Genomic DNA, 27613 nt, shown 5'->3' with positions numbered 1-27613 from the left:
ACTTTCTTTGGATTTTCTTCGGCGTTCATGTATCACATAAAGGCACCCCCCCGTGAGTAACTACTGCAGTCTGCAGGCATCCAATGACTACATTAGAAATCACACAGCTTCTTATTTTTATGCTACATAAACTTAAAAACCAAGCCCTTCACAACCTCTACCAGAGCAGTATTTGAACTTTAAGACCTCTAACCTTAACAGCAAGTCCCGTCAGATATTGCACGATTTTTCATGGAGTAAGGAATCCAAAAAGCATATGATAACCATGCGTACCTTTATATTCTTGCCATGGTTGCTGCATGTGTAGAAATTCAGATAGCTTAGAAGGAATGGAGGTAAAACCAGAGGAAAAACAAATTTATGGTTCACAAATTATTCTCAATGGGAGCTGATTTATGGGGTAAAATCATTTAAACGACTCCATCACTGTTTTTATACAAGTACATATGGAAAGAACTTATCAATATATTGTTAATTCTAAGAAACTAAACAATATAAACCCAGAAGCAATTCTACATTTTGATTTACAGAAAGAACCTTCTTAACAGTCGGCTCAACACAACATAGCTTCATCCTGATATCTGACTTCTGGAATAGCCAGTCATTCTCGGATGCAAATTACAAGAATAGTTTAATGTAGAAATGAATGTTGAAGGTCAAGAAACTTCTACATCATGATCAAATACTAGTTTTTCAAGTCTTATTTACAATCAACTGAACCTGCAATATTAAAGAATTTTACCAAGTTAAAGTAACTTGACGCTGGTTTTCCTCTTAATCCTCACTTCACCGCTGATATTTTAAATCATCTAATGCTTGCTGCTATATAAATCAAGCATGTTTGAACAATTTCATGCTAAGCCAATGAAAATATACAGCAACTACAATGATGGGAAGTGTCAAGGGCACCAAGAAGCAGTAATACCTGTTACAGAAGAAGAATCTTAGGTCAACCAAATCAGACACTAAGAAAAGGGAGGATAAATAAGAATAGCCATCAGAAGATCATCAATTGCTAATGCCAATTACTAATAAGTCTTTCAAATTCCATGGTCAAATTTGAAAGTCAGATGAACATATTAGTGTCATAAAAGCAAATTCATTACAAATCTCAAAGAGTTAATCAAACTCTATATGATGATAACTAAAAAGTCACATAACACAACAGACAGTAAGCATATTTGCTATATAGAAAACTATCATTTCTTGCACTGGCCAGGTCGCCTGGGCACAAATCAGATACATTATTGTTTCTAGGCAGCGGTTTGATAACAAGTCACTAAAATATTTTCAATACCTTCAAACATATAATTTAAAAAAAGGTGCAAACACAATCTTAAGCAGAGAAAAGCCCTTCGGGTACTGAATTGGGACAAAGCAAAACTTACATTTTTCTTCCTTCACAAGTCTCATTCTCACTACATTGTGATCTTCTTTAAATTATTCAACAAACGGAAAAACCATCACACACACCCCCCCCAACATAGACAAGAGTTGAAAGTTCCTTGTATCCCTTTGTGTGATAGAATGAACCCCATCAACGTACTTTTAGCTAGTGCACGCACATCCAATCACATACTTTACCAGCCCCATGAAACAGCTATAATATCTGCGAAGTGAACCAATCACTGAAAACTATCATTTCTTACACTAAAAGAGGCATCCAAATACTTGCTTGCTGAAAGCCAATAATTCGTTAAGGGATAACAATCTCTCTCGCAAGATTCTTAAATTTGAATTAATGTTTTCATGGCTCTTCTGTCAAGGGCTTGCAATGGGTATTGGCTTCTATTTGGAAGGCTTGATAGTGTGTTCTTTAAGATTATGAAGATTCATTTTTTCCTTTTTAGTTTTAGGAGCAAGGATAAAAAATGAATCACTGAAAATACAACAAAAATAATCTAAAACAGTAAGTGCAATATCGCGGATGTGGACTAAAAACAATACCTTGCTTCATTAACCAATTACAATAAAAAACCTGCAATACTCAGATGCTGGCAGATAACTCCTTGATTAATTCTTCTTAACCCTTGCTATTTTGAATGATGACAAAATGCCCCTAACTAATACACCAATGTTTTCGTTCATGCAAAGACTGGGTATTTTTGCTAAAAACAGAAATCAATAAATCGACAGCCGTGCATGTCCAAGTGTCGACAGAGAGGACTACAACAAATGTTTTGGTTGATGACAAGTTGGCGGCAACGGTAAAGATTTTAGATGGCATTCTGGGGCTAAAAGAGGTAGATTAGGTTCTTCTAGTTCTGGTGTTGCTCAAGAGTAGTTGCTGTCATTGGCCAAGATTAGGTGAGAATTGACTGAAAAATTCAAACGGGCGTTTCTTTTTAGAAGCGTATAGATCAGAGTTTGGGCTCTAACACCAAATCTGCAGTATGAATAAAAGAACTAGGCTATAATACCAAACTAGATTTGGTATCAGAGCCAAACCTCTGATTCTTATGCTTCCATAACAAAATCCAAGGGCACCCTCACATCCTCATATCAATGCTTCAATCAACTTGCAACCACCATTCAGTCATTGCAAAAACATCTAAGATTTAATTCTTCCAAATAAATCACAAAATTGAACTATGGATCTGTACTGTCTTACCTTATTGGTGCCAAATATTGAAAACAGTGACATACAGATTTTTATCGATTTATCTTATTGTTAGAAACTTTTTCTCCCATAGCCACCCAAATGCTTTCCCATTGCTAACTTAAAGCATAATCCCACAAAAATATCTTCGCCCACAGTTCTTACTTTTCATAGTGGCCTACAGCAAACAAGATCACTTCGAAGTTTGAATTTCACCTTGGCTGTCTGTTTAGAGTCACCCTTGCTATCTTCAAAGTCCTGATTATTCTATCTTCTAATATAGTTTTGTCTCTTTCTAGCTAGCATTTTACCTCATCTAGAAGATAATTCATACCATAATTACTAGTAACGAACCCACGAATTTTTCTTTCAACCTTCAAGATCGCTCACAAATCCACAAGCTCCAAAAAAATAAAATGATTCATTAACTCTCAAATTCCTTGATCATACAATTTTTTCTAGATTTTTTTTTTCAGCTATAAGTTATAGCTGAGCAATGCAACAAATTTGTTTTTAAATCATTCAACATTCATGGAAATTATTTTTTTATTTCAATTTCTATTTTATCAAAATTGAAAATTTGGTTTTAGAATGGACAAAAAATACGAAATACTTAGCAAAATTTGTAAGCATGCTCAGCCTTAATTACTTGAAAATATTGACAATAATAATTAAAGACGGTTAAAACAACAACATTCAATAGTTACCTGTCGTTTTGGATGGCGGATAGGAGTGGATTATTGGACAATGGAAGAAGTTTGGATATGATGGCGGCAAAGAGGAATCCTAGAAAGAATGCAGAGCCGATCACGTTGAAGAACCAACCCCAAAACGTTGAAGTTTTTAAGAATTTAAATTGAGCGGAAACCATTTCAGCATTTTGCTGCAAAGAAAGCATTGAAAATTTCATCAAATTCTTTTTTATCAGAGAAAGAGGTGGACATTTTGAGCAGTTATATATGCTTTTTAAAATCTATTTAGAGTTTTTTCTCAATTTATATAGGGGTGAGCAAATTGAGTTTCGGTTCGGGTTATTTGGATTCCAATCCGATCGGTTATAGAATTGAACTCAATCGGGTTTAAAATGCGAACCCAAACTGAACCATACAGAATGTTCGGTTTAAAAATTTGGGTCTAAATTTCAGTTCAGATTGAATTCAGGTTACAGCAGTTCAATTTCAAAAAATTTCCCCAGCAACTAGGGTTGGCCAAATCCGGAAATAGGTGCATCCGGATCCGGATTGACATTTTTATATCCGGATCCGGATGCGGATAATATTCCGGATATCCGGATCCGCAAAAATTAAAATTTAACAATTAAAAAATGAGATTATGCTTTTATAATTTTACATTATATTAAAAATTAATACATTTAATTAAAGTAATTAAACCAAAAACCATATGTTCATTCTATCTATTTGTTAACAAATTCATCAATTAATCAGTCAAAGTTTTGTAAGTCATTGTTGAGATTCGGAAAATGAAAGAGGGAAAAGCAACAGCATGCAAACGGCAGCCACTTATCTTTGTTCAAATTCGTCAATATTAGATCCAAATGCGTCTTGGGACAAGGATCAATTGGGAGATGTGTTGCATTAGATTTGACAAGTGGTGGCTCTTTCTCTGATTTTGCATGGTTCCCAAGAAAAAAAAAACTAATTACAGAAATTGAAATAATTTGCAAAGCCAAGAAAGATTACAGAAATGCAGCCCGGTGCGGTGAGCTTAGCAAGCCAGAGATGCAAAGAGGTGCCGGCGTTTGGTGACAGCAAAGTGCGATCAGCGAGGCAAGGCTGGGCAGCCGGAGTTCGGCGACAGAAATGCGTGCCCAGCTCGAAGACGCAGCCACGCTCGACGACAGCAATAGGTGCCCAGCTTGGCGACGCAGCCGGCGTTCGATGACAGCGAGGCAGATGGCGTTCGATGGTAATGGATTTTGCTTGTTTCCAATTTTGGCCACAGCAGTGGTGATGAAGTCGTGAGTGTGTGTGTTTCCAGTTTTAGCTTTTAGGGTTGCTAGAATTAGATTTGTGTATTTTTTTTTTCCAATTTTAGTTTATATATTTTTCAATTGAAAATTATTAAATTAATAATTTAATTAAGAATACGGATCCGGCTTTCCGGATGCAAGCACATCCGGTACGGATCAGTGCGGATCTTAATTTTTTAACACCGGATCATTATGCCATCCCTACCAGCAACCAACTAAAATTCCAGAATCTCAGATCACAGGCCTACATCAAATGCAGAATACAGCCTAGATCAATACAGAATAAAAACAAATATCAAGTACCAAGCATCCTTAACAACATTTCAACAATTAAAAGTTAACAAAACATAAAAATAATCATAATAACGAGTACGATAAGGCTACTGAGTACTGAACTTACATCTCCAAAATCCAAATTACAAATACGCAAATGCATTTATTTTAGCTCGTAACCGAACTAATCAAAAAAATATTTACTCCCTAAACATACATTCAATTAGCAACCTATAGCCTTATTCATCACCGGAATTGCAAACATAAGTAACCTTAACGTCCTTACCTTGTGCGGCGGACGAAGAAGGCAGCCGCGACAGCAGTTTGATCGGAAATGAACGGCTCAAGATCGGCTAGAAACTGCAACGCCGGTGCACCTGAATGACGGCAGCAGTGGCATGTGGGTGTGTTTGAGTGAGCTGCCGGGCTGGGCTGGGGTCGTGCTTGTGCGTAGGCATGGTACCGATAACACAAATAAAGGCCCGGGCCTTATAAAAAACCCGATTTTTTGGCCTTCGGGTCAGGCGGATCAGGCTCGAGCTCGGGCTTTGTCCGAGTCCGATCAAATTTTTTAATTTTTTTTAACATTCAAATAATTTAAATTTACCTCTCTTAATATATTAAAATTAAACATTAAAAATTACTCCAATTTATATCTCAACCATAAAATCATATAAATAATTGAACATAAACAAAAACTATGTATAATTCAAACAAAACACATATCTTTTTAATTATTACGTAGTTGGATCGAATCGGGTCGGTTAGGACCCAAGCTTAATTTGGTTTTACTTTTTAAACACGAGCTCGAATTTCGATCCTTAAATTCAAGTCAAAACTCGAATATATCAGGCTAGATTAATCGGGATAAAATTCGGGTAAGATTTTTTTTTATCACACTACTTGTGCGATTCTGGAAGAAGAGAAGAGCGGAATTAGCAATTAGGTTTAGGGATTTTTATTTTTATTTTTTTGTTTTTCCGTGACTTGTGAGCTTGTCTAACGTGTTGGAGTTGCGTATATTTTTATTTTATTTTATTTTTTTGGACATATACATTTGTTTTCAAGCCTAACTCATTTGGGTTTTAATTTCGGATCGATGTTAACCCGAACTAAAATTAAAATCGAACTGGTTTTAAAATTCGAATCTGTTCAGAACTTGGAATTCCATACGTTAAATCAAACCTAATTCAATTTCTATTTCGAATTAGGTTTGATTCAGTTCAGTTTTTCTTGAATGTCTATCCCAATATTTATATTTTAAAAAAGAGAATGGGCCGGATCTTTTTCTTCGACCCGAAACCCAATTACCCGAATACAAAAGCCTTTTAGGTCCAATCTCATATAAGATTTATCCAAAAGCAAAAGCTACCTTGCTAAGAAAGGAGCAGCCCGTCTTCTCAGAATAAAAATTAAAACGCAAGACGCAGGCAAATCTCAAATCCCTAAAAGTTCGAAAAAAACACAACAAAAATGGCGAACGCAGAAGTGGACGCGCTCGACTTCGAGGACGACGACTTGATGGACGAGGACGGGACTGCCGACGTCGATGCATCCTCTTCCCCGCGGGCCCCGCAGCCCAAGCTTAAGTCCGCCATCACTGGTGGCGCACCTAAGAAGACCAAAGGACGCGGTTTTCGTGAAGAAGCCGACTCCGAGCGACATAGCCGGCTCGCTGATCGTCATTTTGAGTCTCTTGGCACCGATGGGGGACCGGGTCCCCAACGATGTGAGTCCCGAAACCCTTAGGGTTTTTTTTATTTGATCTTTTTAGTTGTATTGTCGACTTAGCATTTTGATTGAATTGTATGGCCTGTTTACTGTAAGAATTTGTCAAGACAAGTGGAATCCTAGGGAGATTTTGGGGTTTGTGTTTGGGATAGCCTCTGTTTAAGTCTATGCTTGTGAAAATTATTTGGCTGCGCATAGAAACTTACGAATTTTAACCTCGGAAGTTGTTTTAGGTTAGGGTATGCTTGTAAGCTTCTTCGTAACTTGCCAGCTAATATTTACCAACCAACCAATCACACACTTAAACGTGATAGATAGTGATTTCATTGTACAACGGTTGTTGGACCTTAACCTTAAACATGCCCTTAAACTTCTGTTTGGAAATATAATTAATTGTAGTTGACAGTGTTAAATAATTCTAATATAAAAAATTTACTTATAGAAAAAGCCCAATGATGGTGAGTTCGTGCATTGATTAAAGGGGATATTTCTTTCTATATTACTTACCCTTTTGTTGTAGTAGCTGCCATATTCCTCATTGTTGCAAAAACAATTGTGCAGCTATTGAGGGATGGATAATTTTGGTTACTGGTGTGCATGAAGAGGCACAAGAAGATGATTTACAAAATGTATTTGGTGAATATGGGGAGATCAGAAACTTGCATTTGAATCTTGATCGTCGTACAGGTTTTGTGAAGGTATGCTTTTACTCTCATTCTTCTCTTTTAGTAAGTGTGATTGTAGACATTCATTTTCTTATTCACGCTTTGGGTCTCTTTGTAAGTCATATCTATGACCTGTTTTATGCTATTGGTTTCTGCTGGAGAAAATTTCTGTTTACTGTATTGCAAATTGACATGTATATATGATTTGATGTTTTCTTTTTGTCTTTTATGCATGTGTGCTATAATTCTAGTTTCTCTTGTTGCATTTCTCAGCTTAAGGATCAGTTTAATATATATAAATTTGACTCAAAAAAAGTTGGAATCAATTTTTGGGATCTGTTTAAGCAGTGGAGTACCGTCTTAGAGAGTTGTATAATTACTTAGTTTTACTCAAACCATCCAAAGCATTCAGCATTGTTGAAAAACATATCCACTATGCGCCACAACTATTCAGGTCAATTTTATTGATTAGTCTTTTGATTTAGGACTGTCTTGGAGGACCTGAGGATTTTTATATTTTCAGGGTCTTTAAAAATATGATTTCTTGCATGTAAGATTAGAATCAGTCCATAGGATTATGAAGAGAAAATTGAAATTTAGTTGGATGAGGATAGGGATTAAAATATCTACTATAGTTCTGAATAGAATTATGAGGAAAAGGGGAAAATTTGAGGTGATGCTTAACTTCTACTGATTTCAAAAGTTGTCTCCAATATTCAACATGTCACATCTTCTTGTGGTATAGAAGCTTCTAAACTAAAATAATCTTACATTGTAGCTCTTCAAAGTTTCCATAGCTTTAGTGCGTATAGCCTATCTTTCACTAGCCAAAATTGTAAAGCATCTTGTTATCCTTATAAAATTGAAATTTTTTTTTTTTGGAATTCTTTGTCAACATCAAGCTGGGATGCTTGTAACACCTAGAATAGTTGCGTGTTGCTTTTAGTGTTTTATACTGGTTGATTGATGACTGATGGATCTGGAAAGGTCCATACATGAAATTTCATTTGTACTCTTTGTTAGGTTTCACCTTTAAAGAGTGTGTTCTTACCAGTCATGCAATGGCTGATTGTTATAGGCTTCCACTGGTTTTTGCTAGATGGGTTTTGCTACATAGGATTTTATAACGATATGATTTTCTTTAGAAGGAAAGGCCTTAATTTGGTATTCTAAATCTTTTCGTTGTTGAAAACACAATGGTATTTAAGAAGATCTTAATCCTTAAAAATTGACTGGTTTTACCATTTTGTTTGGAAGAATGATTCTCTTGGTATTTTATAAATAAGAGATCAGCTCGTTATTGCTGGTATATAGAATTGACACTTTAGTTAAACTACAAGTATGGTGCATTTTCTAGATTGCCTGCTTGCTGCTAGTGTAAATGGATCTGGTTGGAGTGCTCAATATTTGCTTATTTTAGTGGCTTGAATTGAGTAAATATGAAGTAACATCGGTGCAGAAAATCTTTGGTATATCTGATTCTGAGGTAGGCTTGAGAACAGTTGATTTTGTCATAACTAGTTCCTGACAAATTTGGGTATGGACATTCAGTTTTCTTATTCTATGGCTGTGTAAAAATCAGTGTCTAATTTCACAATTTTCTTTTAAAGCAGCTATTTATTTGATATGTATTATTAACATATCATGAATTACATCTCTGCTTTGAAAGGTTTGTGTTTAGGATTTTTCTCTCCCCACCACCACCACCACTCTCTCTCTTTTTCCTTAAGTACTTTAATACGAGATATTTTGCCAGGGGTATGCGCTGATTGAATATGAGAATTTTGAGGAAGCACAGAATGCCATAACTGCAATGAATGGAGGTGAACTTCTTACACAGACCCTGACTGTTGATTGGGCCTTCAGCAATGGGCCTAGTACTGGACCCTTCAAAAGAAAGAACATGAGGTTTGTCTCTGATTGCTATTTTCTGCAAAGTGCAAATCTATTGGCATTAGATATGGGCTTATCATACATAAAGGAGAGGTGTCCTGTGAACTACATAGAGAGGTGCTGCTCTTGTTATCATGTCTCTACCATGTGAGGGACCACAGGCACCACAGTAATCCCCCATTGCATGAAAAAAGCTTGTTTCTGGATTAATTTAGAAGAGACAAATTACAGTGCATTTTAGTGCATCCTAATTCTATGTGGGGACTTCCCATTGATTAGTGCTAGTATGTTAACATATTTCTGAAGTTTTGAATTTTCAATAACATTGTTTTTACCTTAAAATTCCAGGCCTGGACGGACACATCGCTCAAGGAGTCCCAGGAGAAGATACTGATGCCGAGCGAGGACAAATGGTTATTTCAAATATGGGTTTTTTTTTTTCAGTATTCACATCTTTCTTGAAGGATTGGAGTCGATGCTTGTGATTTGCAGCATTATATGAACTTGTCTCTGTTTGCGGAATCTGCCTTTCTATATGACTATATCATATGGTTGTATTAAGTGATGTTTTCAATTGACTCTAAATCGCAGTTTATTAGATTTGTTGCGCTACCTGGAATGTTTTTTAATTTTCAAGTATGATAATTTCTAACATGGAGGCTGTAGATTTGTTATCGGGTTTTTGGGAGAGATTTTTTGGTGTGTGCGAACTGTGTAATAGTTGGCTCTTACGCTTGAATGCCAGTTTTAAGATGGACTGATTTTTCTCGTTAACGATCAGAAAGAATGGATGAAATTTATCATTGGATGGCAAATCTTTGTTTCGAATTTTAAAACACCACATTCAATGTTTCATTTATTTCAAATTAAACGAGCATTTTATTTTATTCTATTTTTATTATTTTTTAGAAAGGCGGGACCTATACTAAGTTCAAATTAATTTTTGTACATATTTAGGAGCAATTTGATAATATTATAACCTTTACAAAAATTAATTTTAATTATATTATAAAATATTTAGTTGTGGAGAGAATTAGTTAAATATTTAATAAAATTTATATTTAAAAATATTGAAAGAATATAAAGGATTAAAATAGACATAATATTGAATAAAATTTATATATATATTTATAAATATTTATATATAATATTTCTTTTATTTGCATATATAATAATTGATGATTGAAATTTTTTTTATTTTTTATTTTTTATAACAGTATAATTGATGATAATAATAAATTCTTTAAATTTAATAATTTTGTTTCTTAATTGAATAAAATTTTTTAAATTTTTATAATATATGTGAGGATATATAAAAAAATTATATTAATCATAAAACTGATTTTCAAAATTAAATTTTAAGAAGCTACTTTTTCCTTACTCTCCAAAACTTGTTGTAAGATGGGTAATTTTGTAAAAAAATGATTTTTTTTTTTAAATCTACCAAACATTAAAATCAACTTTTAACTTTTTAAAATTATTCTTTAGTCTATTAAAAGCAATCCCAAATAGAGCCTTAAGATGGTTAGAAACTTCTTGAAATTAATAATCACTCAGTTAAAAAAAACTTATCAAACAGAATTTGTATTAATAGAGTTTATAGGTAACACTTTACCAAAGAAGTTTTTTTTTTTTAATCATAAAAGGGCTTTTAAGAGAGCTAAAGCGACACCAAGCGAGAGTGCGCAACCCCCATAAACATCATTGTTTAATATGCTAATTATCTTAGAAGGGATAGCTTGAAAGCAACGTAAACCCAAAAGAAAAGAGAAACTGTAGGACGCAAGGAAATCTACTGCTGCATTGGCTTCCCTGTAGATATGCTCCACTTTAATCAACCAATCACGACGGAGGAGATTCTTGATGGCTTGAATGAGAGTAAAGTGTTCGTTGACAGGAGTGTTCAGGTTAGAGACTAACTGCAAAACACACTTACTATCAACTTCCACATGAACCCGACGGAAACCATGATGCCAAGCAATGGAAAGCCCGTGAAATAAACCCCATAATTCTTCTGAAGTCACTGAGCACACACCCATGTTAACATTGTACCCTGCCAGCCATATACCTCTGTAGTCTCGGATTATTCCACCAGCTCTTGCATGTCCTGAAGATTTCTTGGCACCATATGTATTTAACTTCACCCACGACCAAAGAGGAGTAGTCCAGCGGATCCATTTCTGGACACGGATCAAGCCAATAGTGAGCAAACACAAATTGCTTCTTTGAATTTCAGTTGCCCTAACTTTGATGTCCATTGCAATATTATTGTTTTCCCAGGAAGCTTTGGTGAAGATAAATTGATTGCGCCAAAACTAAAGCCGCCAAATAGCAACGCCAAAGATGACACGCCAAAGATCACCACCTATACCATTGTTCGAATTCTGTAAATTTGTTGACATCCAGTCCGCAAGGTTAGCCTCAAAGAACTGATGACGATTGTGGCCCCGAAGCAATTGAAACCAAACCGCTCTAGAGAAAGGGCAGTCGCAGAGGACATGAGTCGTATTTTCTATTCCATATCCACACCTCTCACAAGCTGGATCAATGTTTAAGTGGTGAGACGCTAATTCTGCTCGAGTCTTTAGGCGATTGTGGAGCACCAACCAAATGAAAATCTTCACACTCTGCGGGCCCTTTCATGACCAAGCCAAACTCCAGAACTTGTCCTTTTCATTTCCCTACGACTGATCCAAGAAATCATACGCTGATTTAACTGTAAAATTCCCATGTATTGAAGCTGCCCAGTAAACTTGGTCTACACCATTTCTAGCCGAAGGGGGATGGATTGAAGCAATTCGCATCACTGCATTATGGGGTAGAAGGTGACTGAATTTTGGCCAATTCCAAGACCTGTCTGTGGACACAAAATCAGCAACATACGATTCACTGAGGTCAAGAGGAATCGGCTGCAAGGCAAAAGCCGCGAGAGGGTGAGAAGTCGCTGCCCAACAGTCCCACCAAAAATTTATTTTCCTACCATTGCCAACATTCCAACGTAATCCCCACTTAGCATGGTCTCAAACTCTACCCACAGATTTCCACAAGTGAGAGCCGTATCAAGTGAGAATAGAATATGGAATATCCGAGCAAGAAACCCCGTATTTTATAGCTAGCACTTGGACACAAGGCTTTTCAGGTTCAGTAATTAAATCCCAAGCAATCTTCAACAACAGAGCTTCATTCATAATGTCCAGCCTGTTGAAACCTAGGCCACCAGCCAATTTTGGTTGGCATATATTATGCCAACTTATTAAACTCATTTTCCGCAGATCATCATTTCTACTCCACAAGAACTGTCTACAAATTTGATCAATTTTAGATTTGATACTAACCGGAAAATTCGTAGTTTACATAGCATAAACGGGAATTGCTTGGAGGACATATTGAGTGAGAGTAATCTGTCCTGCAAGAGATAGTTAAGAAGCAGCCCATCCCGAAAGCCTTTGATCCACTTTATCTAGAATCCCCCGGTAAGTTTGCTTCGTAACACGGCTGTGCAGCTAGGGGTGGGCGTTCGGATCGGGTTAACCCGAACCGAATCGAACCCGAAATTTATTTCGGGTTCGGGTTAACCGGTGAAGCCCGAATGGATTCAAAGCTTCAACCCGTTCGGGTTGAAGCTTTTTTTTTTTTAAGATTCAGCTTTTAAAAATTAAAAATATATATACATTAAACAAAAAAAATCCCTATGGTGGTGGTTAATTATTGCTAATTTGGAGATGTTGTGTAGAGTATTGATGGTGTTGGAGATGGATTATTAGCCTTATTTGTCATGTGGAGATGTTTAATCATGCTTGCCATTTTCCATTTTAATTTTTAGATTTGTAATTTTTGTAGCTTTATTGTACTTGACTACATGTTTTATGTTTTGTTAACTTTAAAAAGACTTGTTGAAATGTTATTAAGGATGATTTGTAGTTGATATTTGTTGTTAAGGATGTTTGGAATTGAGATTTTTGGATTTTAAGTGATTGTTGTTAGAATTTTTAGATTAAATTGTTCCTTAAGGATGTTTGAAATATTTGGAATTGAGAGTTTTAAATTGTTGAAATGTTATTAAGGATGATTTGTAGTTGATATTTGTTATTAAAGATGTTTGGAATTGAGATTTTTGGATTTTAAGTGGTTGTTATAATTTTTGGATTAAATTGTTCCTTAAGGATGTTTGGAATGTTTGGAATTGAGATTTTTAAATTGTTGAAATGTTATTAAGGATGATTTGTAGTTGATATTTGTTGTTAAGAATGTTTGGAATTGAGATTTTTGGATTTTAAGTGGTTGTTGTTAGAATTTTTAGATTAAATTGTTCCAAACCATTATAACCCGAACTAACCCGAATTATTCTAACCCAAACTAACCCGAACCAAAATTTTAACCCGAATTATCAACCCAATCCGATTCGAATTGCCAACCCAAACCGAACCGAACCAAATTAAATTAAGTTCGGTTTGGTTCGGGTTGGCGTTTTCAACCCGATTGGGTTCAATTCTCCAACCCGAACGGGTTGAAACCCGAACCAAAATCCGATTTGCCCACCCCTATGTGTAGCAGTGGCATGCCTAAATACTTGCCCAAATCTTTTGTAACTGTATACCCCAACTTGCGCCCCAATTTGCCAACCACATCAACAGAAACATTTTTGGAAAAATAAACCTGGGTTTTAGATTTATTCACCTTTGCGACAGAGCTCAAACAAATATCTTCCAAAACCGAATTGATGAAAAAAGCTTGCTCACTAGATGCCTCGGCAAGGTGTAAAAGATCATTGGCAAAAAATAAGTGGCTTAAAGGAGTACCTAGCCGAGATAACCGAATAGGCTTCCATTGATCTTGCTGAACTGAGCGATAAATCCCATAGCTTAGTCGTTCGATACAAAGCACAAAAATATAAGGGGATAAGGGATCTCCCTGTCGTACACCTCTGCTAGGAGAAAAATCATCAATTAATTCACCATTCCATAAAATGTTCATACAATTAAAAGTAAGGCATTCCATTATTAATCAAACAAGGTCTAATGGCAAAGAGAGCTCCATTAAAGTTTCATGGATAAAGTTTTAGCTCAATCTATCATATGCCTTCTCCAAATCAACCTTTATAGCCATGAAACATTTTTTACCCATCTTTCTTCTCATAGAATGAACAACCTCTTGAGCAATAATGATGTTCTCAGTGATATGTTGGCCAGGGACAAAGCTTGTTTGATGGGGGCCAATTAGATCAGGGAGTAGAACTTGAAGTCTATTCACAATAATCTTAGTCACTGTTTTATAGAACATTGTGCATAGACTGATAGGGCGATACAACTTAAAGGACATAGGGTGATCAGTCTTTGGGATGAGGACGATGAGGGTTTTATTAACTTCTTTAAGGATACATTTCTAAGTGAAAACTTTCTTTATGCCAACACAGAAAGAGTCACCAACAATATGCCATTGAGATTGATAAAATCCAGCAGGAAAGCCATCAACTCTAGGGGCTTTGAGAGGGCTCATCTGAAAAACAACTTGCCGAATTTCCTCATTATCAATCGGAGAAGCAAGATTTGTTAAGCAAAGCTGATCAATTGGAGGAAAACCCCCTCGCACATGATACAGACAGTAGGTGCCTTGATCGGATTTATGCAAATTAGATAAGAAAGCCACGACATGAGATTTAATATCCTATGTATCATAAATTCAAGTATCTCCCTCATCCTTAATAGCAGTGATGCGGTTACGAGCCCTTCTAGTAATGGTTTTCTGATGAAAAAAAGATGTATTCTGATTCTCGTAAGTAATCCAATCTCTGCGGGATTTTTGATACCATAATAACTCCTTTTGAGACAAAACTTCTTCCAACTTCTTTTTTAAATTTGCCTCAAGACGATAAAGACTATGGAAAGGTTGGCGCTCCAAAGCATGCTGAATCTCACCCATTCGAGCCAATAATTCTTTTTTCCGTTTGAAGATATTGCGAAAAACTTCTCTATTCCAAGTAGCCACTTTATTTGTAAAGTTAGAGGCTGCCTGGGAATAAGGAGTATTTTTTTGCTAGCTATCCTGTATAAAAGACCCAAACCGTTTGTTCGTCATCCAAGCAGCTAGAAAACGAAAAGGCTTGGCGTTCCACATGCATCTAGAATTACGCTCAAAACGAACCAAAACCGGTATGTGGTAAGATGTAATTCGCGGCAAGTGAGTAACCGAATAACTATCAAACTTGAGAATCCACTCCTGATTACTCATAGCACGATCCAGACGCTTCGAAAGATTTCTACGTGATCAAGTGAATCGGGGACCACTGAACTGCAGGTCAATCATTTGTTTAGCATGATACCATGATTTGAAGTTTAGACACACACCCATGCTCAAAAGAGAACCCCCACATTTTTCCTCAGCATACAATATCGAATTGAAATCACCCCCCACAATTCAAGGATCATGCATCGAATCTGCAATACAATTCAAATAGTGCCAAAGATCCCCACGTCCAATTAAATTGGAGCTCGCATAGACTGTTGTGACTCAGGATTGGATAACATTCTGAACACTGATTTTCAAGTGAATAAATTGATTATGATTCAAGACAATCTCAACATAAAAAAAATTCCTCCATAAGATCCAAATGCATCCAGAGAATCCAGTAGCTTCCACTCGATGTGAGTGTTCAAAGCCACTTTTTTTTTTTTAATGAAATCATCTGCTTTCTTATGACTAATTATGGGTTCTAAAACTGCAACAATTGTAGGATTGTAGTTTTTAACTAAAGTAGCAAAAACACGTCGAAAGTTTGGGGACCCCGCCCCTTGGACATTCTAGAAAAAAATTGAAATCGTCATAAAAATATATATACAAAGAGGATGAGTATGACCAGCTTACATATTGACTCCTAAGGCCGCTCCTTCATGCATGCCAGGAGTTTCATTAACGACCGCATTTTCATCATCAGACATAATGTCCTCACTGACTTGGTTGGATGCAAGTTGAGGGTCACCAGCATAATTAGCCATTATATTAACTTCCCTTTCATCCTTTTCATTAGGAGTATTAGCTAGCTTCTGCGGGTAACGTTGCTGCTCAGAGTTGGCAGAATCTTTTTCACTTGAGCAGCCTGACTGGTTGCCCACCATCGCATGGTTTTTTTATGGGAAAGATCACTGCGGTATGGTTGTGGGGGTCAAGGGTTGTCAAAGTGAAAGTAGGTTCAACGGGTAAGCAAGGAGTATGTTCTAAGGGGTTCGGTATAGGGACGTGTGTATTGTGGGAGAGAGTTCGAGGAATATGGTGGCGTAGGCTTGCATGCATGAAAGCGAAAGTTTTGGAGTTTGGTTGCCTAGGTCGTGAGAGTTGAGCTTTAGCTACTTGTTTACCTTTAGCAAGGTGGTTATGAAGTTTTAGAGTGGTAGAGGTTTTCAAAGTAAAATTCTTTCGAATATTAAAGTGGTCAGTAATGGATGTAGTTGGTCGTTGGGGAGGGACAAAGATAGGGTTCTGAACAACGACTTCCACCGCAGCATTTGTGTAGGGATCATCAGCTAAGGCAGCAAAATGAGAGGCTGTACTAAAATTATTCTGTTGGTTCCTTTCCAAATCAGAAATATTCTCCCTGTCCACTACTACTTTAGCTCTCCCTTTCCGTGTCACAACCATCCATGGGCCAAATTCTCCCTACTCTTATTTGCCACAACTGGAGAACCCTCTTTATCAACAGCCACATTAGTTGGAGGAATGCTCATGGAGTTACCATCGTTAGCCCTTTGTGGGTTTTGTTTGTCAGGGTAAGCGGTGCTATGGTGGCCATATTTGCCACATTGGAAACAGGTAATTGGCAAGCCTTCGTATTCCACCTTCTGGACTTTTCCATCCTAGTTAAATTGAGACACCAAAGGTTGAGCCAAAGAAATGCGAACATTAATCCTAGCAAATTTTCCCCTCTCCCGTAATTCGGTAAGATAATCAATCTTGATCACCGTGCCCACCAGTTGTCCAACCTTTCGTAGTATACACTTGTCGTATAAATGAAAAGTCATACCAGGCAAACGAATCCAGACAATTGCAGAATCGATATCTGTTAAGGTGCTGTCAAAATATGGAGTCTAAGGTTGTACTGTTAAATAGTGCCCAAAGATTACCCATGGCCCCTCAGTTAGTGCATAGACAGCATCCTCTGGTGAGTGTAGGCGAACTAAAAAATAATTGTTTTCAAGATCAATCAATGAAAAATCTTGTATCATATGCCACATTACCTTCAACCGATTACATAGAACCTTGTACCCAATGTTTCTCCCCAACAATTTCACGACCACAGAGTTCTGCCAAGGTTTAGTCAGCTTATCATGAATCCGTTTAGAGAATTGGATAGTTGGCATGGTACCATCATCTCCGACTGTCACATCTCCAGGTTCAAAATCTCATTCGTCTTCCATCTCAGTATCAGCAAAATTTCTTTCATGGCTAGGAGCCACAAGTGCATCCTTGAAGGATATCGGCGGTGGGTTGTCCTCGTCGGTGCCATGGCTTCGAAAATGAGCCTTCTTGGTGAACCAATCCTCATGCAGCGGCAGTGGAATCGCTTTCAACAAGTTAGGGTTTTCTTGGAGTTCAGAGTTTTCGAAGCTTTCCGACGTGTTCCGATAGTTTAAGTGATTTTTCGTAGGCAAGAATTACCAAATAAGTTTTAGTTGTTTGGTTATCAATGAAAATTTTTATTAAAAATTATGAAATTATTTTAATAGATAAGTTTCTTAAAATTATGATATAAAATGAATTAAATTAGATTGCAAAATAAATAGAAGATATTTTAAATAATTTAATTTTTTTTTTAAAAATTACAATCTCTATTCCCAAAACTTAAATTTTAAATTTTTTAATAAAGATAAAAATAACTTATTTAAATTTGATTTTGTAAGCTATCGGTTGTATCGATTTCTTTCTGTCAAAACTAGATTCAAATATTGGTCACTCTTGTAAAATTGCGAACTAAATTTTATTTTTTCCCTAAAATTAGAATCCAAATCACACACTTTTAGCTGGGTCAGGCTGTAGGCTTGCTATCATATCAAATTATCAATCCGCTAAGAACTTTAGATTAAATTGAAATGTAAACAATTCAAAGATTTTTAGTACTCTTTAGAGGATTTGTCGAACCCTTTTTCGAAGCATGCCTATTTTTATCTGTGTTTTGGTCAAAATTTAACAGAAAATTATGTGTTGCGTAATGATATTCATAAAAAATTGGGATATAAAGTTGTATTCCCAATGACGAGTCACTACTTAGTAATTGTTGTATATTTAGTAATAGTAGTTGACTTTTTATAATATCATTAATGACATGATTTCATAATACTAATGAATAAATAATTGATATATTACGTGCCGTATCATTTAAGAGACAAATTTATATCTCAATTTTGTAAGCATAACATTACCTATGTGTATTTTGAATAATCTATTTTGTGACTCTGGTTTACATCTCTGTTAACCTTTTAACATTGAACTCTTGCATTCTACAAGTAGAGCTAATCTCTCTTTTACCTCTTCCTCTATCAAGAGAACATACTATAAAGCGTATAAAGCTTTCTATTACTTGGTTTCCTCTGTTCACTATGCAGTTTGTATATGTATATGTGTCTTTTTGTACATTCTTCTGTTTCTGATGTGTGATTTCTAATTGAAATCTTGTACTTGATTTCATGATGCCACAGCAGTCCAATAATTTGCAAAGCACGAACTTGTTGGAGTGTTGATGGTACGCGACCATACCCAATGCGTGTCCTCTACTCGTCGCATTTCTCCCAGCTGCAGTTAAGTGGATAATTATGTTAGAAAATTTTGAATTTAAGTAGTTTTTATTATCAATTTTTTCATATTTTCTTGACTAGTTTGTTTGGGATACATCTTAAGACTAGAGGCTTGGAACAAATGAAAAGAACTGTATAGAAAGTAGTACTACATCCATTTTAGAGCCAGTGGATAACCAGTGTTGAGGCTCTCTTATAGTGATAGTGATTGCTTACTCTGCCATCTCTTAGGTCAAAGATTACTGAATCTTCAGAAAATGGAATTGGTCTTGTAGCTGCCACCTGCATAGAGTTGAACTCGCATGAGTAATAAGTTATAAGCATAACTAATATTCTGCGAGTCACTAACATCACCTTCGGGTCGCAGTGGCTTTTAAGATCATTAAGGTCATCTGCATCCTTGTCCATGCTAGCTTCAAAATTTTCATCATTACAAACTTCTTCTGTAGTTTCTCTGGCCCCAATTTGTGTTTCATCCTCAGAGTTCTCTTTTGCTTTATGCGGGAAACCACAATTTTTCCATCTCCATGTCATTTGGTCCATGTATCTCAGGTACACTTTCCCATCTGACCCAATCAAGAGCAGTTGATTTCCATGAAGGCATGGTCCTGGTGAACCAACCAAGGTTACACCTTTACCAGGTGTGCCGTGTTCCACCCAGTTCCACCCATCCCAGGTGTTCCAGTGATATTCAACTAGTCCTCCATCTTCGGAAAGCATGAAAAGTGAGCCTGTTAGTGATGCTGATGGTGGCCTCATTGCAGTCCCTGGAAGTATGGATAAAACCAAATGCTGAGATTGATAGTGCTCGTGCCACAGTTCAGTCACTTTGTTATACTGATATAACCGACCATTTCTTCCAACAACAAATACTATATTTTCCCTGAAAAGTTCCTGATCAACTATGCATGCAACTTTAGTATCTAGAGGGTGTCGGCAATCTTTCCATTTAAACTTCCTTAGAGCCACCTGCAGAACAATTGGGAGTTTTTGTTACTATCATTCTGAATTATTTTTTAAGGAAATTACAGAATATTGTTTATCTCCCCTGTATTGATTGAGTTCCTATTGTCTCCGTATTAAGGTTTGGAACCTTTTCTTATATGTTTGAATCAAATTATATTTTCTATAATACAGAACAAAGCTTCTCTTGTTTACCTCACTGTGCACGGTGTTGTGTATGTGGATGGAGATAAACATTTTTTCTCTTGCAGTTTCAATTTTGGTTTATATAATACTGACTGGTGAAACTTTCTTGCTTCCTTCTTAGGATTTCTGATGTAACTATAATAGGAGAGAATGAGTGAATTTAACGACTAAACATCAACTTATGCATATAAGAAATTTTCCCTGATTTTATAAGAATCTGCTCTATGAAAACAGAGAAGCATAGTCAATCTCATTATCTTTTTAATTTACTTACTTTGTAAATGCTTGACCTAGTAGAGATATTTTATTTGGCATCTGCTACTTACTGTGAATTGTAGTAATCTTCCATTTTTGCTCACAAAGAAGAGTGCGTCTTCTGCTGTAACTTTCATAGCTTTACCTGTTATTCCGTCCCATGGAGGACCTCCTATTACTTGCCTTCCTTTCCTCATAGCCGTACAATTTATCCATGCCAGCTCATTGCTGCTTCTTTCTCTGATAAGCAAACTACCATATAAGTCAACCATATATAAGCTTCCATTGTAGTTTCCCAGTACCCCTCTCATAGGTGTTGAATGGTCATGCCTTAGCCAAAGCCATACACTTTCAGCATAAAGATATTCAAAAGTAAAACCACCATCTGTGATGAGGAAAAATGATCTGCTTCCATGCATCACTCTCAGACGGAAGTAATTGTTAATCCAATTATCTGGTAAACTGTATTCTTCTATAGGATTTTGTGCTCTACCACCTGAGATACTCGGAAATAGGTAATCATACTGTGCTTGGCTCCCCTTTCGCCTTCTTGCTGTTCTTGTAATACCTAAATCATTTGGTTCATCTTTTGTGCCTGCCATGCAATTCAGAGGGCTACGTTCTTCAGTGCAGTACTCTGCATTCCATCCTTCGGTCTCTGGGGCATCTAGTATAGACCATACGTATTTAATAGATACTTTTCTTCGAACACTAAGTTGATTAGTTGGCCCTGAATTTTCTCCACCTAGTCCGGATGGATGCAGTTCAGCAAGTCTACCATCATCCAGTGGAAAGATTGTCCTGCCAACTTGAAATGGTAGCCCGACAGCCCCTCTGGCCGCTCTTGCATGTGGGGGATGCAAGTGAGATATCCATCCTCCAGAAAATTGATTCTCTTGAGAAGTGCCTGTTTCCACATGACAAACTAACAAATGTTATGCATTATGCAGAAGTAAGAAGTGCCTGTTTTCACATGACAAACTAACACATGTTATGCATTATGCAGAAGTAAGGTTTATCTAAAAATGTTTTGATTGAATTCTCATTTTGAACCTGGAAATGCTTCGTATCAGTTGCATAGAAAAGTACTTAAAGAATGATTATCTAGAAGCTACTTTCTGTATTTGGCACATCCTGCAGTCTTTTTTGTCTTTAAAGAGGGGGTCTTTCTTTTGTGAAAAAATGAACAGAAAAGAAGCAGACAAATTTGGTTTTAGTTAGATTCGTGAGTAATGGAGAAGATAGTCCAATTTCACTAGAAGTCCTTGTAAAATTTGAGTTGGCAAGAGAACAAGAGTGACTAGGCTATGCTTTCTAGAAATTGACTAGACTGTTTTGTTATGAGATGGCATGGTGTCTTAGAGCCAGAAAATTCATGGAAATATACTCACTCATCACAGTATTAAACATAATGAACATTGCCTTTTTTTTAAAAAAAAAAACAAAACATAGTGAACATTGCAACTGTAGCTAAGATAACACATGACCTGTCCATAGAAATTATATGTATGTGTGTATATTTTAATATCCACTTAAAAACTGCCTCCCATCGTGAAAATTATTTATTATATATCTGCATAACTCACCTGAATATTTTGGTATTTGATATTCAAAGACAGCTCCAGCAGATGTTGTCACAAACAATGAGAAGAACTTCTCATTTGATTCATCTTGCTGAACTGGGGTGATAGATGTCAGATGTGTGTTCTCTGGACTTCCATGGATTATCCATTTCCACTTCCTTTGTTGTATACGTCTCTCAACTAAATTACCACCCTGTATATTTGCGAGATCTTGTGAGGATATGACCTAGAAATATAATATTTGCAATAGACTCAGCAAGGTCTTCCTGAGATGCACACGTTATCTGTACATTATGTCATAGCCCTTAAACAAAATTGTTGGCATTATTGGTATTTTCTGTATATCTGTGTAATTTGAACAGGAAATATGTCGAATTTTATTGGAAGTAGAATTTGCTTGAAACATTAGTGGTACTTGTGGGGACAAAGACTACCTTAGTTAAAAGAAACAGAGAGGTAGAGTGATCTCCAATCAAGCCATGTAAGGTACATGCCATTGATGGTATCAGAGAAGCATTGGCTGCTGTTCCTTTGCTCCATATATGCTTCCTCCATGAAGGCTTTGAGATTCTATCATACTCATAAAGGTCACCTGTAGAGCTGTATTTAATAGATTCTTATTTAGTTAATTTGTGAATCCCATATACACACAGAGGGAGAAGGAGAGAGAGAGAGAGAGAGGCTACCTTATAGTATACAAAACTTCTGGTCTAACATTACCAGCATCAGCTATGGCTGCAACATTTGCACCCGGTGGTCGGCCATGATTTAGCCATCTGTTGTAGGTTTATAGCACAAACGTCGTGAACATTAGAGTCTCCTCATTACAATCTACAATATAAATAGACTGGAATTCAGAGTTGAAGGCACTAGCATTAGCTATAAAAGCTCTCACTTGTATAATGAGTTTTACCTTGGAGGCTCAACCTCACTAAGTTCTAACAGCAATCCATTCTTTGTGCAGAAATAAACTCTCCTGGTAGGCGGTAAAGTAAAATCAATATGTAGGTAATAACATGGAAGTTTTCTGTACATAATTCACTTAATTCTAAGTATATGTACTCACTCCCCGTCTTGCGAAACAACACCAGACTTTATTTGGATTACTGATCTTTGTTCTGCTTCTCCGTTTATGCTTTGATCGATTGCAGGTATGAACTCTACCCAAATTGGCTGTGAGTTGTCACCAAGTTGCATCTACAAGAGATTAAGGAACAACTGGAATAGAGTGTTGGTACAAGAGTGTGGAAATGAATGATGAAAAACTAAGGTAAATATTTGGTGCGGATTGATTGAAGTTCATATGCTCTTGGTAAATTGGATAAGTTTGTTGTTTGAACTTAGAATTCAGTAGTCAATCATATAAGTTGCTCTGGCTTACTGTTTACAAAATTTCTAAATCACAGTTAAATATAGCATAGACTTTGATCTATTAGAAAATTTGAAGCAACTAGTACCTGGTACAAAACTCCTGCTTCTGCCAGTGCTAGAATTCTCTGGTTGACAATGAAAACGGAGATGGCAGGACCTGCTGATATGGGCAAATCATGGGGTGCTATGACCCACTGTACTCCATTCCAGAACCTTTCATATACGGAACCACTAACACCAGTTACCCAAATGGATGTCTCCGACATTTTTGTAAGAGAAATTCTTTTTCTCAGAGGCAGAACAATATCAGAACTTTCATCAACTCCTCCATCACCATCCTTCTTTTTCAAGGTTTCCTTTTGTTTAGTTTTTACTTCTTCTAAGTGTCCTTCTTTGGTTGCTCCGGTTTGATCAATTGAACCCACCTTTGAACAGTTATCATTAACACAAGATACAAGATCATATGGGAGTTCTACTTCAATCCAGCTGTTTGTTTCCTCTCTGAACTCCCAGAACCGATCGGTTTTCTGCTCAAACTGTTGACTGCTTTGTTGAACATATTGATGTGGGCACCATGAAGCAGAATCAAGAAAAACTAAATAACTTACCGATAGAAGGACCCGGATGAAAAATATTAAATGGAACATGGACATGGTAACTGCTGAAAGAATCACTGAAAAGGAAGAAAGGGAAACAAAAGAAGAGGGCCGGATATATATATTAGAATCACTTAAAAACTAAGATATGCATGTGGTGTCTAGTGACAAATTTTTTAGTTGGTTTTGTGTGCCATATGTGGTGACCCAGATGGCGCATATATCAGAAAAGGCCACAGTGAGCTGACCACTCACATGAGTACTGATCATTTTTGAATCAACACAACCTGCTTTCATGGCCTAAACAAAGCCATGAAAGAGAGAGAAAAGAGTTTGTTGCTTGTGGTGGTCCATTTAGAGAAGAAGGTAGTTTATAGTTTCTGTGATTATAAATACCTCTAAATAATAGCTGAGCTTTTTGTATTTGTCAACTCTAGTGACAATCAATGACAAAGGCAGTGGGTAAAATAATACAATTAATGGGGTTGCTGAACTTCCTTTCCAATATATGACTGCTTTTTCATTTCTTTGGAGGTGGTAAAGTTTGTTTGTCTTACCTACTTCTCATGGCCTTTTTTGTCAATCTTCCACCAATATGGTAAATATTTTATTTGTTTTGGGGGAAGTTGTTGCTTTGGTTTTTCTCAAGTAAATATTTTTATTGGGCATCCTGAATGGGAAAAAATATTTCACTATGAGGTGTGTTGCATTCAGGTGAGTTTCACCTACCTTTGATAATCAAAGACTTCAATGGCAACAGTCTCTGATCAACCTTTGTGGGCTCCATTTTGATGGAAAATCATGCAAGACTTGATTGCCTTCTTCAATGGGTCAGTTGATATTTCCACTGTAGTGTGCAAGAAAAAAAGGGGTGTGTGGGCTGAGGTTGAGGTAAGGTGTCTCCATTTTTCTTCTTAGTTTACTCTTTGGTAAATGAAAATGATTGAACAACGCTGTTTTGATTTTTATTTTCAATATTAGGAGTTCCGTCTCACGTGTGTGCCGTGCCGTCCATTAAAATTTTGATATATATATAAATTTTTATATTTTAGTATAAATTTTAAAGCCTAATATGATGCGATTGTGAGATTGTCTCACGCAAGACTTTTTCTTTCCTCTTTTTTTTTTAAAAAAATCATTTCATTGAATAAATAACTTTACATGAATATATACTCTTTTAATTATATCATATTAAGAATTTTTATATTTATATCAGTAGATTTTATATTTATAAGCTAATAAATAGAAGATCATGATCAGATTATGTATCATTAATTATTATCATCTTTAACCCATCATCTATTCAGTACTTTTTTAATTTAAAATTCATTAACTAAATGATTAAAAAGGTTCTCATAAAAAAAAATAAAAAAATCGATTAAAAAGATTCCATTGAGATTGGATGACCCCCTTGATGACTTTTATTGCAGTTGCACACCAGGATTTATGAGTATCTAGTCATCGGCTCGATTGGATTGGTTGGCCCATTTAAAGGCTATTATTATTAATCATCATCACGACTCCTCTTCAACGGTCTTGATTTGGTTTTGATGGGTGGGGCCCAAAGAGGATGATGAGTGGCCTATGATTTGCTGCCAAAGACAAGTGGGAGTGTCCACTAGTCGCAATTTTAGAATCTTGAGGTCGGCCACGTGGATCGGCCGATCGAATCTTCGCCTATTTTATGTGGTTCTTAAACGAGATTCCAAAAATCTTAACTAGTGGTGTGATATTAAAAAAATTTTAAAAAAACAAAGACGTTAATTGACTTTTTGTGTTTGTGGCATTAAAACTAAACGAGCCCCCAAAATTGCCTGCCAATGGAGAAAGACAATTTCTGAAACGTGTTTTAAAATTTTAATGATAAGATTTATATGTTTGTTAAAATTGTCAGTTAATTCGTGGTTTTAAAGATCTTGAAAATCAATTTTTGCCGCCGGAGAGAAATTGGTTAGCGTTTGAGATGTATAACTAGAAATATAAATGAGGAGAGGTGTAGGAGTAGGAGGTTGTTTTTGCAAAATAATTGAAGGGAAAAAAAAAGTATTTCTGAATTTTACCTTTTTATTTTTTCAAAAAATGAATAATAATATACTTTTTAAAGAATATACTCAATTTGTCTAATAAATGAGATGTCATTCATTTATTAATTAGATAGTTCGAGTAGTACTTAGGGTCCGATTGAGATTGTTTTTGCGAGACTTAAAAGTGATTTTAAAAATCTGAAAGATAATTTTAGTGTTTAGTAAAAAAAAAATTAAAATCACTTTTGTCAAAATTAGCCCCTCCTACAGCTGATTTTGAAAGATAGAGAATGAGAGACTTTTAGATTTTGATTTTGATTTTGAGAATCAATTTTATCATTTACTACAATTTCATAAATATCCTTACAATTATTATTTAAATCCAAAATTATTCTTATTCAAATTGGAAACAAAATCAATATTTTAATAAATTTTTATTATAGTTCATCAATATAAATTTATTAATATCAATTTATTGGTCGAATTATTATTAAATTTGTTTCACTGTATTATAAATTTAATTATCAATTGTTTTAATATAAAAAAATTAATATATTATAAATTTTATTTTTAATAAAAATTATTATAATACACAATTAAAAATATTATATTTACATATTTTTATCTGTAACTATTTTCAATAGAACATTGCTATGGTTTTAATTCTTACCCCCAATAATTTTTGTGTGTTGAACAGGTTTCACATGATTAATTAAGCTTGAACAGGTTTTACATGATTAATTAAGCTAACTTTTCAACAAATCCCAATAAAGTGCCGGTGAAATTTTCCTGCAAGAGGTATGGTGATTGGTCGAAAATTTATGAAGAAGAAAATGAAAGCATGGTCGGCCATAATTGAATTTCAAAAACAGAGCTTCCAACACATGGGGATAAATTATGAATTGCACACCGATTGCAATTATTAACGATCACTACATGATAGAGACTGGCTTAGCTAGATAATATACAATTTCATTCATTAAAGTGATCTACGTGATAATAATATAACATAAATAATAGTGGGTCGTGGGGGACATGCTCAAATAAATTCATTCCCCATGATAATGCACGCTTACGACTTTAATTTCTTGTGGAAAAGTTAATTTGGGCTTTATAATTCATTAATTGTGACACTTCACCTGTGCCTAGTCGTTGTTAGATGGGCGTTTGATGATGCCAAAAAATTAACTTTGTTAATTATTAATGATAGCGGCGAAAATTAAATTTTTAAATACTAATTAAAAATATATCGCGTCAAGAAAACTACTTAATTCTTTGTAGGAGTCAATTAGTTTGGTTGATAAATTCAAAGAAATTCGGGGTTCAAAATTCAATCCTCGTACGCTTATATAGTTATGAAGAATATCAAAAAGTCAAAAACCAAAATAATACAATTACAAGAATTTTTGTATAAGATCGTTTTATAATATGTACTTTAATTGTATTTTCTACCTGAATCTGTCAAAACTAACCCAAGTAGAGGGATTTATATTTGTGTGTTATAAATTCCCAAATAAACTACTTCTAAGGTTGTATTAATGCAAAAGTGCAAATTAAGACTAAAGAATTCTGTTAACTGTAGATTTGAGAGGACTAATTGCTCTGCTCTAGTCCCTCGAAGCCCCAAGGCTATAGTGGGAATTCTCTCATAATCTAACAGTCATGCTATTTAGCCCCAGCAATTAAACATTCGTATAATCTA

At 35.7% G+C, this 27613-nt stretch overlaps 3 protein-coding genes and 1 long non-coding RNA gene across 5 annotated transcripts; 1 reads left to right on the top strand and 3 right to left on the bottom strand.

Annotated features, from left to right (window-relative positions):
* Positions 1 to 486: 486 nt before the first annotated feature.
* Positions 487 to 5311, bottom strand: LOC18050492. The gene is made up of 4 exons (XR_002907313.1): positions 5149 to 5311; positions 4300 to 4833; positions 3307 to 3482; positions 487 to 925 (listed from the first exon to the last, which is right to left on the bottom strand). It is a non-coding gene; the product is annotated as an uncharacterized LOC18050492 (long non-coding RNA).
* A 918-nt stretch (positions 5312 to 6229) lies between these two features.
* On the top strand, positions 6230 to 9925 carry LOC18053075 (RNA-binding protein Y14). Its single transcript, XM_006446112.2, has 4 exons — positions 6230 to 6591; positions 7155 to 7291; positions 9015 to 9166; positions 9500 to 9925. The coding sequence occupies exons 1-4, from the start codon at positions 6336 to 6338 to the stop codon at positions 9543 to 9545; spliced, it is 591 nt and encodes a 196-aa protein (XP_006446175.1). The 5' UTR covers positions 6230 to 6335; the 3' UTR covers positions 9546 to 9925.
* A 3711-nt stretch (positions 9926 to 13636) lies between these two features.
* Positions 13637 to 16263, bottom strand: LOC112100850. Its single transcript, XM_024190699.1, has 2 exons — positions 16013 to 16263; positions 13637 to 14075 (listed from the first exon to the last, which is right to left on the bottom strand). Exons 1-2 carry the CDS (start codon positions 16261 to 16263, stop codon positions 13637 to 13639), a joined length of 690 nt encoding a protein of 229 aa, XP_024046467.1.
* Positions 16264 to 18554: 2291 nt separating this feature from the next.
* On the bottom strand, positions 18555 to 24323 carry LOC18053074. Of its 2 annotated transcripts, none has more exons than XM_024192088.1 (10): positions 23378 to 24323; positions 22987 to 23117; positions 22834 to 22896; positions 22607 to 22696; positions 22355 to 22520; positions 21924 to 22113; positions 20409 to 21244; positions 19288 to 19902; positions 19150 to 19215; positions 18555 to 18931 (listed from the first exon to the last, which is right to left on the bottom strand). In XM_024192088.1, exons 1-10 carry the CDS (start codon positions 23942 to 23944, stop codon positions 18824 to 18826), a joined length of 2832 nt encoding a protein of 943 aa, XP_024047856.1. In that variant the 5' UTR covers positions 23945 to 24323; the 3' UTR covers positions 18555 to 18823. The 2 variants fall into 2 exon arrangements, with proteins under 2 accessions (XP_024047856.1, XP_024047857.1); XM_024192089.1 differs by having other exon boundaries at positions 22987 to 23138; positions 23378 to 23409.
* Positions 24324 to 27613: the final 3290 nt, after the last annotated feature.

The sequence above is a fragment of the Citrus clementina genome, unplaced genomic scaffold (genome assembly GCF_000493195.1).
Source record: "Citrus clementina cultivar Clemenules unplaced genomic scaffold, Citrus_clementina_v1.0 scaffold_2, whole genome shotgun sequence".
NCBI classification, from domain to species: Eukaryota; Viridiplantae; Streptophyta; class Magnoliopsida; order Sapindales; family Rutaceae; genus Citrus; species Citrus x clementina.
The sequence above is the reverse complement of the archived record's forward strand: the minus strand, read 5'-3'. Positions and strand labels throughout refer to the sequence as shown.